The 17,737-nt window shown below is 39.3% G+C and overlaps 1 protein-coding gene across 2 annotated transcripts; it reads left to right on the top strand.

The window, feature by feature from the left end:
* The first annotated feature begins 10,477 nt into the window (after positions 1 to 10,477).
* cdk5rap3 (CDK5 regulatory subunit associated protein 3) lies at positions 10,478 to 15,442 on the top strand. 2 transcript variants are annotated; one of them, XM_059532396.1, is made up of 14 exons: positions 10,478 to 10,645; positions 10,958 to 11,006; positions 11,149 to 11,280; positions 11,355 to 11,455; positions 11,536 to 11,584; positions 11,667 to 11,845; positions 11,923 to 12,059; positions 12,189 to 12,333; positions 12,410 to 12,517; positions 12,606 to 12,681; positions 13,149 to 13,237; positions 13,325 to 13,530; positions 14,613 to 14,784; positions 15,089 to 15,442. In XM_059532396.1, exons 1-14 carry the CDS (start codon positions 10,640 to 10,642, stop codon positions 15,152 to 15,154), a joined length of 1,515 nt encoding a protein of 504 aa, XP_059388379.1. In that variant the 5' UTR covers positions 10,478 to 10,639; the 3' UTR covers positions 15,155 to 15,442. The 2 variants fall into 2 exon arrangements, with proteins under 2 accessions (XP_059388379.1, XP_059388380.1); XM_059532397.1 differs by having other exon boundaries at positions 10,961 to 11,006.
* The last annotated feature ends 2,295 nt before the right edge of the window (positions 15,443 to 17,737 follow it).

Here is a 17,737-nt window from a genome sequence, read left to right on the forward strand (position 1 = left end):
TTCTGAAATATATAATATATCTTTTGCAGCATTTTCTTGAAAGTCACCTGACCTTCTACAAGACATTCTGATACTCAGGAAGTATCCTTAGAGCTAGATAATAAGTTACTTTGTTTTCCTCCTTGTGTGACTAAGCAGCACTAAGAACTTCAAAGATCACAGAGAGAGTACACTGTGCCTGTCTAAACCTAGGAAATCACTAACCAAGTTCAAAGCCTTCCCGGTGATACAAATGTTTGAGGAGAGGAGAGGTTAACTCAAGGGCAGCCAGGCCCTGCCGTATTCAGAGGCCTGGACATCATACTGCTGCCGTTTGTGTCCAAAATGTTATTCTCTCTCTTCTGGGCCTGTAATACAGCATATCAAGCTTCCCATGTGGCCTTCAGTCTCTCAAGGGAGGCCTTCATAGAGCATTTGTTCATAAAGGGCTCTGTTAGGAGAATTCATGATTTATTAACACAAGTGCATATTCCTCTCATCTGCGTTCAAAACTATACATGTTTGTTCATTTGACTTTAAATTCATTGCTCATTAGAGCAGTGTTACTACTTTAGTATCACATCGATACTATTATAGTTTTTATATATACATACAGTACAGACCAAAAGTTTGGAAACATTACTATTTTTAATGTTTTTGAAAGAAGTTTCTTCTGCTCATCAAGCCTGCATTTATTTGATCAAAAATACAGAAAAAAATGTAATATTGTGATATATTATTACAATTTATAATAATTGTTTTTAAATTTATTATTAAAATAAATTATAATTTATTTCTGTCATGCAAAGCTGAATTTTTAGGATCATTATCACATGATCCTTTAGAAATTATTATAATATGATGATTTATTATCAAAGTTGGAAACAGTTCTGCTGCTTAATATTTTTTCAGAACATGTGATACTTTTTTAGGATACTTTGATGAATAAAAAGTAAAAAAAAAAAAAAAAAGAAGCTATGTTTTTAAAATATAAATATTTTGTAATAACAATATACACTACTGGTCAGTAATTTGGGGTCAGTAATTTTTTTTTTCTTTCTTCTTTTTTAAATAAAACCAATACTTTTATTCAGCAAGGATGTGTTAAATTGATAAAAAGTGATAGTAAAGAAAATATATTATAAGAATACAACCCGAATTCTGGAAAAGTTGGGACGTTTTTTAAATTTTAATAAAATGAAAACTAAAAGACTTTCAAATCACATGAGCCAATATTTTATTCACAATAGAACATAGATAACATAGCAAATGTTTAAACTGAGAAAGTTTACAATTTTATGCACAAAATGAGCTCATTTCAATTTTGATTTCTGCTACAGGTCTCAAAATAGTTGGGACGGGGCATGTTTACCATGGTGTAGCATCTCCTTTTCATTTCAAAACAGTTTGAAGACGTCTGGGCATTGAGGCTATGAGTTGCTGGAGTTTTGCTGTTGGAATTTGGTCCCATTCTTGCCTTATATAGATTTCCAGCTGCTGAAGAGTTCATGGTCGTCTTTGACGTATTTTTCGTTTAATGATGCGCCAAATGTTCTCTATAGGTGAAAGATCTGGACTGCAGGCAGGCCAGGTTAGCACCCGGACTCTTCTACGACGAAGCCATGTTGTTGTTATAGCTGCAGTATGTGGTTTTGCATTGTCCTGCTGAAATAAACAAGGCCTTCCCTGAAATAGACGTTGTTTGGAGGGAAGCATATGTTGCTCTAAAACCTTTATATACCTTTCAGCATTCACAGAGCCTTCCAAAACATGCAAGCTGCCCATACCGTATGCACTTATGCACCCCCATACCATCAGAGATGCTGGCTTTTGAACTGAACACTGATAACATGCTGGAAGGTCTCCCTCCTCTTTAGCCCGGAGGACACGGCGTCCGTGATTTCCAACAAGAATGTCAAATTTGGATTCGTCTGACCATAAAACACTATTCCACTTTGAAATAGTCCATTTTAAATGAGCCTTGGCCCACAGGACACGAAGGCGCTTCTGGACCATGTTCACATATGGCTTCCTTTTTGCATGATAGAGCTTTAGTTGGCATCTGCTGATGGCACGGCGGATTGTGTTTACCGACAGTGGTTTCTGAAAGTATTCCTGGGCCCATTTAGTAATGTCATTGACACAATCATGCCGATGAGTGATGCAGTGTCGTCTGAGAGCCCGAAGACCACGGGCATCCAATAAATGTCTCCGGCCTTGTCCCTTACGCACAGAGATTTCTCCAGTTTCTCTGAATCTTTTGATGATGTTATGCACTGTAGATGATGAGATTTGCAAAGCCTTTGCAATTTGACGTTGAGGAACATTGTTTTTAAAGTTTTCCACAATTTTTTTACGCAGTCTTTCACAGATTGGAGAGCCTCTGCCCATCTTTACTTCTGAGGGACTCTGCTTCTCTAAGACAAAGCTTTTATAGCTAATCATGTTACAGACCTGATATCAATTAACTTAATTAATCACTAGATGTTCTCCCAGCTGAATCTTTTCAAAACTGCTTGCTTTTTTAGCCATTTGTTGCCCCCGTGCCAACTTTTTTGAGACCTGTAGCAGGCATTAAATTTTAAATGAGCTAATTAAGTGGATAAAAGTGTAAAATTTCTCAGTTTAAACATTTGCTACGTTATCTATGTTCTATTGTGAATAAAATATTGGCTCATGTGATTTGAAATTCCTTTAGTTTTCATTTTATTAAAATTTAAAAAACGTCCCAACTTTTCCGGAATTCGGTTGTATATATTATTAGAAAAAAAAAATATTTTGAATAAATGCAGTTCTTTTTAACCTTTTATTCATCAAATATATTTGACAGCAGAACTGTTTCCAACACTCATAATAAATCAGAATATTAGAATGATTTCTAAATGATCATGTGACACTGAAGGCTGGAGTAATGATGCTGAAAATTCAGCTTTGCATCACAGGAATAAATTATTTTTTTAAGTATATTCAAATAGAAAACTATTATTTTAAGTTGTAATAATATTTCACAATATTACAGTTTTTTCTGTATTTTTGATCAAATAAATGCAGGCTTGATGAGCAGAAGAAACGTCTTTCAAAAACATTAAAAATAGTAATGTTTCCAAACTTTTGGTCTGTACTGTATATTTTATTATATATTCAGCTCTCATGTAAATTTCAGTTAAATTTGAGTAATTTTTTGTGCATTTTTGTCATTTTTTTTATTAGGACTGTTTTTAAAATGTCTATATAGTTTTCATCATTTCATTTTTTTTTCTATACATTATAAGATTTTCTATATTTTATGATTTTCTAAGACTTTTTTAAATATTTCATTTCATACTTTTGGCTAACTTTATATTCATTTTATATTTTGTTTAATCTAATTCATTACAATTTTCTTTTATCTTATTTTAGTTTGTTAATGTTTTATGTATTTAATTTAAGTTTTAAAATAATCCTCATGCTTTTTTTAAACTAAATCGGCCAAATTAAGAATGTGAACTCTAATGTTCTTAAATATGCACACAAAAAATACACATTCACAAACACTATTTTAACAAATTCACTTCAAAACACAAAAAGGAGCAATTGATCAGTTCTCACCTGACAAGATGCGTTCACTTCTTTCAAAATTGCTCTTGGTTCAGAAGAACAGGTGTCCAGAAGAAGTTAAACCATTGTCGTGTTGACAGCCTTGCCCCCTGTGTTCAAGTAACTTCACTTTACCACTCAAGTTCAGTTAGCTGAGAGCTGCTAATACCTTCTCACCTTTTTGCTTCCCCTTCTCTTAATTAATCTCCCTACTGAATGTCTGCTTTGAGCGCAGTGTCTCATGCTACAGGTGTTCTATCTTGGTCCCTCCCTTACTCCCTCTCTCTTTATCAGTCTCGTTTTATCTACCACTCCTGCTCAGACAGCAGCCTATTACCTCACACAAACACACTGTTTCAGTCCAAGCTGAACATTAGGTCCAACCCAATGCAACATGAGTAAATGTTACAGCCATGTGATCGAAAGAGGGAGGGCAATCCAATTGAACAAACTCATGGGAGCGTGAAGTTGGTTTAACATTTGCATGGTCAACGAAAAAGGTGCTCACCTTACCAAATCAAGATAGATTGCAGAGAAACTCTATCTATCTATCTGTCTGTCTGTCTGTCTGTCTGTCTATATATCTATCTGTCTAGAGCATACTACAAATGCAAAATAGAAAAATATATATATATTGTCTATGACAATTAAAGTCAACTATATGAGATATTATATGGGTCAATTGAGTTTTGCGAATGTTTACTTTGCATTCTCAAATAAATGTCTACACTTAAATCTTTTGACAAAGAAAATATAATTGTTCATATGTTTGCTCTGGTTTAGTTTAATACTGCAAATGCAAAAGTAAGTGGTTTGTGTTCACACATAGTTTACATTCTTGAATATGGTTTTATAAAAAAAAAAATCGGATTGTAGGGGGTTTTAACAACACAAGGATGCTTTCCACACCTGAGCTTGTTCACAATTTTGCCTCTGATGTTTAATTTCGCAAGGCTGCCAGACAGATGATGCCCACATTTGCATAATGTGGGGAAATCACAGACAGACACTGGATCCCCAGCTGAGATAGGAGCAGGTCTGAATGTCATTCAAAAAATATGAAAATAAAGCATTGCCTACATTGTTCCCTTTAACTGTTACAGCCATTGTGCTTCACAAGACTATAAAAGAGCTTATCCGATTTAGGATTAAAATTCTGATTCCTGCTCTCAGCAAGGTGCTGAAATGGTCTTTGGAGTGATTAAAAGTTCTCTGTTTGGAGTACAATGCAAGTTTATTTTCAAAGGCCTCTCCTGTGTAAGCTGGTTATTAAGTGTAGTGTTACTGGAGTTGCCCAAGATATCCAAACTTTAAGAAACAGAACTACAATCCTATCTTTGATTTTAACATTGCATAATAGTATCATACTGACCTTTATTTCAAACTTTCTGCTTTGTTTCTTTGCTGATTTTAATCTGTTCTGTCGGAAAACAGAGGAAGAAATACTTAAGGTATTTCTGTCGACTGTACACGGGAGGAGTCTCTTGATGGAAACACCTGAGACACCTGCAGTCATATTAACAGTCAAAGTCCCAATGGCAGGCACTTTAGATAAGGAGTGCTGTGATCTGGCAAACAGAAGAATCTTTAAAACCACCTTGTTCAAAATAAAACTGAGAAAAGAGCAGGATATTTACCACAAATTCATGTCCACATAAAGTGCGTGTTCAAGTATTTTATGAATTATCCAAGCAGCTCAATAAAAAGGAAACACAAATGCAATGCATATGGTGCAATAAATGTAAATTTACTTTTTCATGCTGTTATTGCCAGCCCTGTTTATAAGTACGAAAAACTAATATGTCACGCTATTTTTTTAAGGAAATCGCGCCATCTAGTGGACATACCGCTTCTGCTGTTTGTCACTCAGTCAAAGGAAAGCGAATAGGTTATTTGACGTAATAAAACATCTCGGTTACGTATGTAACCACGGTTCCCTGAATAGGGAACGAGATGCTGCGGTGACCTCACCGTATGGGAACACCTCTCGGTGTGACAAATGTCTGAAGCCCTATACCATCCCGCCAATCCTATTGGCCAAATAGCGCTTGGCACCGCCCTACGCATGTATACGCATCGTATACCTGAGTGCCGCGTGCTATTTCGCTCAGATTTCATGAAGAAATGCTATCAAGGTACGGAACGGCCGGGACCACAGCATCTCGTTCCCTATTCAGGGAACCGTGGTTACATACATAACCGAGATGTTCCCTTTCATAGGTCACTTCGATGCTGCAGTGACGTCACCGTATGGGAACCTTATACCATAACGCCTAACGTACCTGATAGTTGGAATCCAAGGAAAGCATCTGTTCAAGCGGACAGAACCCGGGAGTGGCTGCCACGTAAACTTTCAGAGTGGCTGGCATTACTCCATTCAGAGAAACGGTCTTGAAGGAACTCCAGTACTGAAGCCACTGGGCAGTAAACCGGATCCATATTACGAATTCCACACCAGGTCATAAACAGAATCCATTTGAAAGCATATAAGTGTCTCGTAGAAGCTGCCCTAGAGTTCATTATAGTCTCGGTGGTTTCAACAGAAAGACCGGGACATTTTAACTCACTCTGCACAGAGGCCACGCCCACAGCTTCCATAGATCTGGCCTTGGGTGCCAAATCATTCCCTGTGCTTGCGATAGTAAGTCCTGTCTGAGGGGAATCTCCCATGGAGAGCCCGCTAACAGACTGATCAGGTCCGCAAACCACGGCTGTGTGGGTCACCACGGAGCCACCAGCAGAAGCTGCTCCACTCTGTCCAGCCGTATCTTGGATAACACCGCTGGAATTAGACGAATCGGGGGAAAAACATACAAGCTGGTTCTGGGCCAATTGTGAGCTAACGCATCCAAGCCTAGGGGCGATGGAGGGCATAGGGAGAACCACAGCGTGCAATGCGTAGTCATGCTAGAAGCGAATAAATCCATTCTTGCTTCTCCAAATATTTGCCATGAAAGGCTCACCGTTTGGGGGTGCAACCTCCATTCCCCCTGCTCCAGAGTCTGTCTGGATAGCAAATCCGCTCCGAAGTTCAAACGTCCGGGGACATGAACCGCTCGGATCGACAGAAATCTGTTCTGAGACCAAAGAAGAATATTTTTCGCCAACCTGCACAGGGGACGAGACCGTAATCCTCCTTAATGATTCAGATACGACACAACCGCTATGTTGTCTGACCTGAGTAGTACATGACGGCCGATCAGCAGATTCGAGAAATACTGGAGAGCTAGAAAAACTGCCAGTAATTCCAACCTGTTTATATGCCAACTGCGTTGTGTCGCCGTCCATACTCCGTGAGCTGGGCACCCTTGACAAACAGCTCCCCAACCGGTCAAAGACGCGTCCGTTGTGACAGACTCTCGGGAAGCACAAATCCCCAGCCGAACTCCAGCTAGAAGGAATTCGGTTGACATCCATAGTCTTATTGACATAACACACCTCCGTGTCACCGAAATCATCCGATGCGGAAGACAACGGGGTGAAATGTTCCAGCTTGTCGTCCACCACTGAAAAGGGCGCATATGAAGTAAGCCCAGATGGATTACAGGGGATGCCACTGCCATTAGACCTAAAAGTCTGAGGCACAAACTCACCGTGACTGTGCAACCCACTTTGAAGTGACGCACGCATGACGTGAGAGACTGAGCGCGCGGGAGAGATAGTCTTGCTGTCATCGCGCGAGAGACCAAGTCTATTCCCAGAAGGTTATCCGCTGAGAGGGAATTAAAACACTCTTCTAGAAATTTGTGCATAAGCCCAGGCTGTTTAGATTATTAGCACAAGATCCCGATGGGAGTGTGCTTGAGTCTGCGATTGTGCTAACACCAGCCAATCGTCCAGGCAATTCAATACACGAACGCCCTGGAGCCGCAACGGGGCCAGAACTGTGTCCATGCGTTTCGAAAATACTAGATGAGCCAAGGCTAAGCTGAAAGAAGAACACAGTATTGATACGCTTTGCCCTCTAAAGTGAATCTGAGGAACTTCCTGTGTCTCTTGATGATCTGAATATGAAAATATGCATCCTTCAGATCGATCGTGACAAACCAACTGTTTGGTTGAATCTGAGACAGAATAGACTTTACCGTTAACATCTAGATTTTGCTCATCTTGAGTGCAAGATTCAAACGGCGTAAATCGTCACTTTTATTTATTTTACCAAAATAGCGGCTGTAAAACCTGACTCCATCTGAGAGGGGTCTACTTTTATAGCCCCTATTCCCCGCAGAGATGCTCCTGCCGCAGCACCACGATTGGTTAACAACCATGGGAAGATTTCCACGGCAAAAAGGCGGGCCTTTCTGAACTGAACGGTGTATCCACGAATTGCGCGTAACACCCATAGTGAAAATGTCGGGCAAGCGCTGTCCTGCGGCCCATAAAACGTAGTGGTTTCCAAGCCTCCGCCTGCAGCGTTCCCACATGCATTAACGTCCGAGCACGGACAGCTCACAGCGTCCATAAGCAAGGAAAGCGCATGTGTCAAAGTCACTATGTTTCGTTGTGTCTAATCCTGAAGCGTATCCACGGCAGAATTAAATCCAACAAAATGAACATCGGGTCACGCCGCTAGCGTGATTACGGCAGCTGTTTGAGCCATCATAAACAGGCCGTCTTAGTCAGCCTCTTGTGCCGTCCCTCAAACTCTGAAAGCTCGATTGTGCAGAGTGTCTGAGGGGGGCGCTCAAGTGATAGCTCAATCCAATGATGCTCGAGGTGCCTTTGCTGCGAGACAGTCAGTGTAAGAGCATGGGGACTGCAGTGTGAGGGTTGGATGTGCATTAGCGGTCCAACAGCGCTCTCTAATGGAGGGCACAGTCCCTGACGAACAGGAAGGGAAGCGCATGCATCAAAGTCAATGCATTTCGTTGTGTGTAATCCTGAAGCGTATCCACTGCAGGATTTAATCCAACAAGATAAACATCGGGCCACGCCGCTAGCGACAACACGGCAGCTGTGTGAGCCGTCATAAACTGGCTGTCTTTGTCAGCCTCTTGTGCCATCCCTCAAACTCTGAAGGCTGGATTGTGCAGAGTGTCTGAGGGGGCGCTCAAGTGATAGCTCAATCCAATGATGCTCGAGGTGCCTTTGCTGCAAGACAGTCAATGTTAAGGCGTGGGGACTGCAGTGAGAGGGTTGGATGTGCGTTAGCAGTCCAACAGCACTCTCTAGTGGAGGGCACAGTCCCTGACGAACAGCAGAAGTATAGGAACTGCTGTAAGGGGATAAAGGACAAGAGGCTTTTGCCGTCCAACTCAGGTTTTTGTAATGTCGGCAAGATTAGCCAAGGTGGCGCTCGACCGTTAACATCCCCGTCATAGAACGGTTCACTGCTCGGGCAGTATGTTTGGTAGCACTTAGCGCCAAATCTGTTGCCCCCCGCAGCTTTTTCACAGCCTCCGGTTGTAATATCTTTCTCGTTAAGAACCGCCATAAAGCGAAGTAAATTTGCAGAGATTAGACACCTCGACATGCCTTCGACAATACTTTAGGCCTCGGTCGAGTTCGGCGTGATCCGTTCGGCTAGAGAGTTCGTCCACCTGCGGCATCGCTGTATAACAGCAGTCCGCCATGTCAGCAATGGTGGTGAAACCCGTGGCGTTCGTGACGTGCACTGATTAAGGCTGCTTCCAGGACCTCGAAACCTCTTGGTGGAGGTCCGTGAAGAAGGGTAGCGGCTCATGGGGGGGATAGTTTATCCACCACGCGGGTAACCACATTCAACAGCTCACTGAGGAAGGGGAGGCGCGTTTCTCCTGTCCGCTTGGAGGGAGAGAACCGCATGTGCCGGCCAGAGCCTACTCTGAGTCTGAAGCCGCGGTGGGAAAACATAGTTTGTAAAAGCAAATCTGCTGATTAACACACTCGAGTGGGGGAGAGCGAGCAAAGTGGAAAAAACTCCAGCGCATCACTGTATTCATAGTCCAAGCCGCACACATCGCCCCAAACCACCACCTCATGCGGTGCCTCGGCGACCGCAGAAGCGAAACGGTGGGGGTTAGACGTGAGGCGACCTATAGAAAATACACTCCAGAGTACAGAACTGTACCCGCAGGCTATCACGGAGAGAACATGTAGAGAGGCTGCTAAACGAACCTCTAATGAGTGCCTCCCCGTGATAAACCCATTATACTCTTACCTTTCGTTGACTCATCGCGTCCACGAAGAGGAGTTGAACACTGCTCCAAGAAAAAACCGCTGAGAACGCGAGATGGTTTCCTTAGGGCACAGATGATTTTCTTTCCTGAAGGAAATGAAATCTGAGCTTAATAGCACGCGGCACTCAGGTATACGATGCGTACGCATGCGTAGGGCGGTGCCAAGCGCTATTTGGCCAATAGGATTGGCGGGATGGTATAGGGCTTCAGACATTCGTCACACCGAGAGGTGTTCCCATACGGTGACGTCACCGCAGCATCGAAGTGACCTATGAAAGGGAACCCAAGATATGCGTTTACCTTTTGAAAAATGAGCAAATTAATATATCTTCTTCTTCATTTGTATATATACGAAAATTACCATAATAAGAAAAATAAATAGGCTGCAAATGATCAAAAACCATTTACGGTAATAGTTTGAGATTTGCTGTTGCATTGAAGGAACGTTTCTGAAATAATAATAATAATAATAATTATTATTATTATTATTATTAGTATTATTATTAGTATTATTATATGTTGAATTTACACCTTTTTTTAATATGATTTAAATAAGGTGATATAAATAAACATCTGAAAAGCATCTGAAAGCGTGTATTAAGATTCCCGTACATTTGTAGACTTGTATCACTTTACAGTGAATTTCAGATATGTTTGAGTTCACGGAAAATCCATAAAAGCTATGTCTAGTGACTTTTATTTTGACGTTACAAGGAAGTGACTAACGGTTCTTCTATTCGTGTAGTTCATTGGTCTTTCAGCAGGCTGCGCGTGAGATCCAGCAGTGTCGCGTGTGCTGACTGGTCGCTTGTGCATGTACGTGTCAGTGGAAATTGTCAACTTGAGCCATATCTCATCGGTTTGATTTACAGGCATGGAGTAGCTTTAGGTTTTATTTTATCAAAATAACGAAAACCACGGTTGCAATGGAGGTAAAACAAAACATTCTTTGGTTAAATTAAGTGTCACTGTTTTTTAAGTCTTGCTCTCTTTGTGTAAAGGAACGTCAGCATGCTTATTGACATTGACAAGCTATCAAAATCCATTTCAAAGAGTATTATTGTGCATCATCAATGCATACTTATGTGTTTTTATTAATATAAAGCCTGAATTGTTATTAACTTGGCTTAAACTTTTTCAGTGCCTTTACATTAATATTATAAGACGTTAATAATGTGCAAAAGGTTGACGTGAGTGTTATTACAGTGTGTATAATTTACCTTTGTAATAAAAATCTGATTTAGCAGAACATCCAGAATGTCCCAATTGACATCCAAACCAGTAAACTTTTAGGTAAGACAGTTTTACAGTCATTTATGCATACACCATTCTTAAACATATGGTTTGAAGTGATGTAGCTTGACTTATATACACTGTAGTTTAGATCTTGAAAAATAAATCTATTTAATATTTTGCTTTTGTCTCTATCATTCAGACTGGCTGGTGGACCGGAGACACTGCACGCTGAAATGGCAAAGTGCAGTGATGACAATTAGAGAGAAAATCAATGCCGCCATTCAGGATATGCCGGAGAATGAGGAGATCAAACAACTGCTCTCAGGCTCATGTAAAACATTATAATAATGCAAACATACTTATTTTTGTTTGAATTTGATTACTCATACATTGTTCCATTTGCAGATATCCACTATTTCCATTGCTTGCGTATAATCGAAATATTAAAAGGAACAGAAGCGTCCACCAAAAATATTTTTGGCCGATATTCATCACAAAGGATGAAGGTGATGATGCATCTCTGTGCTGTTTATTATTCTTTGAATGTAGTAAAAAATAATACGCTGTGGATATTTTTTGTCAACAGGATTGGCAAGAAATAGTGTCCTTGTATGAAAAAGACAATGTCTACTTAGGTAAATAATCATCATTTAATTATTTAAGCCTTTTACATAAACACAATGACATGATTATGTGTATGTGTGTTTTTAACCCTAGCTGAAGTGGCCAGTATATTGATTCGTAGTGTAAGCTATGAAGGTCCTGCTTTGAGGAAGCAAGTGTCTAAAGCGCAGCAGCTGCAGCAGGAGTTGAGCCGAAGAGAACTGGAGTGTCAGAGCGGTGCCACCGACATGAGGGAACGCTATTATGCTGCCTGTAAACAGTATGGGATAAAGGTCAGATAACTAATAATTACAACTTATTTTACATCGTTTGATGCTGATTACCGATACTAACCTATAATATTTCACAGGGGGAAAATGTGGCAAGGGAGTTACAAGCACTCGTTAAGGATCTGCCTGTAGTTTTAGAAAAAACTGGTAAAAAAGCAGCCTGTCTGGATGAAGCTATAAACTTTTATGCAGCCTTCATAAACTTTGTTAGTGATTGGTGAGTCCGACTTCTTGTTGTTTCTAATGCTGCATTGATTAGACTTCTGAAATCATTCCTGTGATTGAACTCCAACATAACCCTAACATGATGTTCGCCTAAGTGCAATTTTACTTACAATTTTTTTAGGTCTGGAGAAGTCCTGCCCACTCTAAGATTTGTCCAGAAGAAAGGAAACACAACTGTATATGAGTGGAAGACAGGAAATGTGCCCACAGTTGTAGAGAAACCTGTAATGGAGGAAGCCCCACCTGATGTTGTCACAGAGGAGACTGTAAGTGTGATAAGACTCCATGATTTGAGTTTTAGGCATCTGTCTGTCATCTATCTATCATTCTTGTTTTGTGCAGATTGACTGGGGTGACCTTGGCGTTGGTGCTGATACTGAGGAGGTGAATTTTGGGATTTCTGTTGAGGATGGTGTGGACTTGGGTATTAGTCCCGAGTCTGGCACAGAGGTAAGAGACTTAATATTTAGTACAACTATAAAGTCTTTGGTTATCTCATTTTGAAACAGAATTAACACAGTCTACCAATCAACTTCAGGAAACCAGTGCTGGTGGTATTGACTGGGGAGGCTCTGAACCTGTGGAAATTGAAATTGTTGATGATGGCACAGACTGTAAGTGTGTAGGGATTTACTGAAATATATATATATATATATGATATATATAAGAAGCACTGTTTTTAAGAGTGATTTCCAAAGGACCATGACACAACAAAAAAAGACTGGTGCACCACAAAATAATTTACATTTTAAAATATATAAAAATAGAAAACCTATTTTAAAGTGTTGTAACATTTTACATTTTGCTGTATTTTTCATTAATAGGCATAAATGACTTACTTTAAAAGCATTAAAAAAAAGATTAATCAAAAAGGTCACCAAGAGCTAATTATTTTAATGTGAAATCTGCAATTTGGTAAAATGATAATAGAAATACACACAGGCACACACAATCCTATTTAAAACACATTTATATACATTGTGTAAATACACATTATAATCAGCGTGCATAATGCGCAACACCAGGGTCTGCAGATTTCTTTTGGGTCCTGGTATTGTGCTGAATAATTTTACTTTTGCAGGTCCTGATGGTGTTGCCAGAGGTGAAGATGCGCTTTCACTTCTAGAAAACTCACAGACACGTGGCCAGTTCATCAACGAGCTGAAGGAGGTACAACAGTCAATTTTTTAAGACTATTAGACATAATCTTTAGTCCTCATCCAAACCAAACTCTTTTTCTGTGTTTCTTTGGGTCAGTTGGAAATGTTCCTGTGTCAGCGGCTCAGTGAGATGCGTGAAGAAGGCGACTTGGTGACCATGAGTCAGTTCCAGCTCGCTCCCTCAGTGATTCAGGCCCAGACTCCCGAGCGTGTGGAGGCCATGCTGGCAGACGTGCGTGACCTGCTAAACGGGCTCACTTCAGTACGAATGCAGCACCTCTTCATGATCCTGGCATCACCACGGTAACTACAAACTCAAACCTTTCATATGAAGAAATGCATTTTATATCTGTCATATATCAGCATATCTGAAATTGTTCACCCAAAAATGAAAATTTACTGAAAGTGTACTCACCTTCCATTCATCCAAGATGTAGATGAGTTTCTTCAATTGAAAAGATTTGGAGAAATGTAGCATTACATAACTTGCTCACCAATAGATGCTCTGCAGTGAATGGGTGCCGTCAGAATGAGAGTCCAAACAGCTGATAAAAACATCACCGCAATCCATCATACTACTCCAGTCCACCAATAAACATCTTGTGCAGTGAAAAGCTGTATTTTTTAAGAAAGAAATCCATCACTGAAATGTTTTTAATAGAGATAATTCACCCAAAAATGAAAATTCAGTCATTAATTACTCACACTCATGTCGTTCCAAAAACGTAAGGCATTCATTCATCTTCAGAACACAAATAAAGATATTTTTGATGAAATTTAAGAGCTTTCTGACCTGTATAGACAGCAACACAACCGAAATGTTCCCAGGCCCAGAAACAATTTTACGAAGCTGCGAGAAAACATAAGTGGAAAAAAAACAAAAATAATTACTTAATTCTACAATTTTTCTCCTCAAAATCACATCTTCCGCCATTATCGAGAGTAACTCTGCACGGAAACAATGCATGTGTCTTGGTACTCTCCATAATTGCACCCTAGGGTGTCGCAAAGGATAAAAAATGTTGAATAAGTTGTTTAGTTTTTTCACACAAAAAGTTTTCACATAGCTTTATAAAATTACAGTCCACTTAATAATGCCACACTGAGTATTTTACCAAAGTCCTTAGTACGTTTCTGGGTCTGGGAACATTTCAGTTGCATTGCTGTCTATGCAGGGTCAGAAATTTGTGTTCTGATATTGATCAAACAGTATTATGGCTTATGGATTAATTGATGGACTGGAGTTGAGTGATTTTTCCTTTTTATTTACCATTCCTTGAAGCTATTAGTCACATAAAAAAAACACTTAACAGTTATCTATAGTTGTAATGTTGATGTAGCTGAGATCTTGTAGTCATAATGATAAATCTGGTATTGTCTCTCAGCTACGTGGAGCGTGTTTCAGAGTTACTGCGGCAGAAACTCAAGCAGGCTGATATCTTGGTGTTAAAGCGTGGCACACTGGCTGAAAAACGACAGGAAGCTCTGGAAGAACAGGCCAGGCTGGAGCCCCGCATTGATCTGCTGGCTGCTCGCACCAAGGAGCTCCAGAAACTGGTACAGTAAACCTGTTATAATGTTGTGTTTGTGTTCGTCTCTCTGCAAAAGTGAAACTGGCACCTTAGCAAACCTTTAAATTCCTGTTCACACTCTTCCCCTATTTGCAAAAAGAGCCAATGCTTTTATATTTAATATAAAAAGAGATGAAGTTAATAGAGCAAAAAAAGCTAGACTAATGTTGTTAAATGTCATGGTGGACATTACTTTTATTGAAAATTAAATTGTGTATTGGCGGAGAATATGAAAAATATGTTAAATACATATCTTCCTCTTTATCTCTCTCTCTCTCTCTCGCAAATAGATTGAAGCTGACATCTCCAAAAGATACAACAACCGGCCCGTCAACCTCATGGGAGTTAATGTGTGACCAAAAGTATTTCCATGCTGCACAGATGTATCATTTCATAACAATATTTTTTCCATGGTGATTCCTTTTTATGGTGGAATAAAATTGTTGCAGTCACAGTGCTTTGAATATTCAAAGAAGGCTGTAAATAACTTGCGCACAGCTGGCCTCATTAGACTGAAGTGCTTAATTCAGTAAACGAACTGTCTTAAGAGGCCAACATTTAAATATACAATTGCTAACCCTAATTTCTGTAAAGAAAAGCATGTGGCATTTTCCATGGATAGGATATCAAAACTCTAAAAGAAACGGTCAGAAAAATATTTTTATTAAAATATTATAATTTTTTTTTTTTGAGTTTCAAAGCGAAACCCTCTAAATGCCATTTGAAATTTTCTTTTAAAATGAGCCTTTTTTTCAGTGTCCTATGTGTAGGTTCAGTAATTTCACTTTAATGACAATATACAGATTATTTTCATTGCCATTAAAGTGAAAAAAGTGAACATAAATGTAGAAGCCTGATAAAAATGCTAATTTTAGAATAAAATTTTAGATCGCACTCAGAGGCTTTTGCAACTGAACTCTTCATATATATATATATATATATATATATATATATATATATATATATACTAACTAGGGTTACTAGTTTTAAGGCTGAGTTTGATAAAAGCACTCAAAAATTGCTTAACAGCTTATTAGATTTTTAAACGATTTTTTGTTTTACTACAATAAAATGAATGTTGTCAAACAGATCATCATGATTTCAGTTGAAAGAATAGTCTGAGATGGAATATGCCAAAAACACCATTTCAAGGGGGAGATACAGACAGATGATGCATTTTACTCTTATTTGTTGTGACATTTACAAAAAAATACTGTTTTTAAAATATGTGGGGTCATGTAAAAAAGAAATTTCTTTCAGCAAGGAGACATTAAACTGATCAAAAGTGACAGTAAAAACTTTACATTGTCCAAAAAATCCAGAAAAATATAATGGTTTCCACAAAAGTATTAAATAGCACAACTGTTTTTAAAGGGATAGTTCACCCAAAAATTTACATTTGATGTTTATCCACTTACCCCCATGGCATCCAAGATGTATGATCAAGTGGACCAATTACACATCAATGTATCTTCACGAGCCGCAGGGTTTAACTTGGTTTTGTTTGTGTAAGCTTTTTTTATTGTATGATTTAGCATTGATTCCCATTCACCTCCATCATAAGACTGACAGACTGCAACAGTTTGTTTTAAAAATCTCAGTTAGTGTTCTATTTTAGAATCAAAGTCACCTACATCTTGGATGCCCTGGGGTTAAGCATATAAACATCAGTTTTAAATTTTTAGGTGAACTATCCATTTAACATTGATTAAAGCTCTTACTTTCAATTACTACATTACAATCAAATCAAATGTATTGTGTAATGTTTTAAAAATGATTAATGTGATGTAAAGCGGAGTTATATTTATTAAATAATGTAATGACATTTGATTCCAGACCTGAACTTGTGTACATTACATTAAAAGCTGATGTATTCCATTAATGTATTCTATAGTAAACTTATATTGAAATATAATTACTTTATAACAGCATATGATTATCATAGGAACTGCAGCTCAACTCATCTAAAACTCTAGCCATACATCTCCCCTGATGTTTCATCACTGTGTTGTCTCTGTTTTGCCCTGGGGCAGCTGGTATAATCACATGGCAGAAACACATTATGCTCACAAGATTGAGGATCTAATGGACATGATTTTTGCACACCCCTACATCTAAGGCAAGGAACAGTGAAGCATTACAGCTCAATTTCAGACCCAAGTTTTATACCATATTGGTATTGTAGACTTTGTGTCGTCGATCATGGCGACATTTAACCAAGATATTATCTGTGGCGCATTCTCACGTCATTGGTTTGCAAAATGCACATGCATCCATTTTTTCTTTTGTCTGTCTCTGCCTTTCCCCCCACTGTCTCTGATGAAGCTATGATAAGTAGAGGGTTGTGCTCGGCCCAATCATCGCCTGTGCCATCAATCAGGCCAGACAGGCCCGTTTACTGATACAGAAGCTCTAAAGAACAGCCATTACAAAACACTTTGTTTTCCGCCCAGTCGACAAGAGCAGAAAAACAATACGAAGGTCTGAGCATTTATCAAATATTCCACCATAACATCATACTGATGATCAAACGAAGACTACCACTGGGTGACAGACCTAATCTCTTTTTGGGCCCTAAAAGCTTTTCGCCTTTCATTTGTTTGTCAAAAATCCCCTCATCCCTGCAGCGGGCAGATGCTCGGAGGCGATGGCCAGGGTGAGACCTAGACTGCTGTGGCCCAGTAGACTGAGGTTGCCAAGACAACTGGCCCAGCACCCCTGCTGTTGTCACTCTGCCTGTGTCGCTCAGTCATTGATTCTCTCCATCTCACCAGCTCTCCACATGCAGCTTGCATTGTTCTCAATGGCCCTCATTGAGAAGCCATTGTACACGATAATACACCTACCAACTCTCCCACATCCATTTCATCGTGTCACACATTAACAACCAAAAAGCATATTGAATAAAAAACTGAAAAACTAATACCAATAAGCAGATC

The sequence above is a fragment of the Carassius carassius genome, chromosome 40, assembly GCF_963082965.1.
Source record: "Carassius carassius chromosome 40, fCarCar2.1, whole genome shotgun sequence".
Lineage (NCBI taxonomy): Eukaryota > Metazoa > Chordata > Actinopteri > Cypriniformes > Cyprinidae > Carassius > Carassius carassius.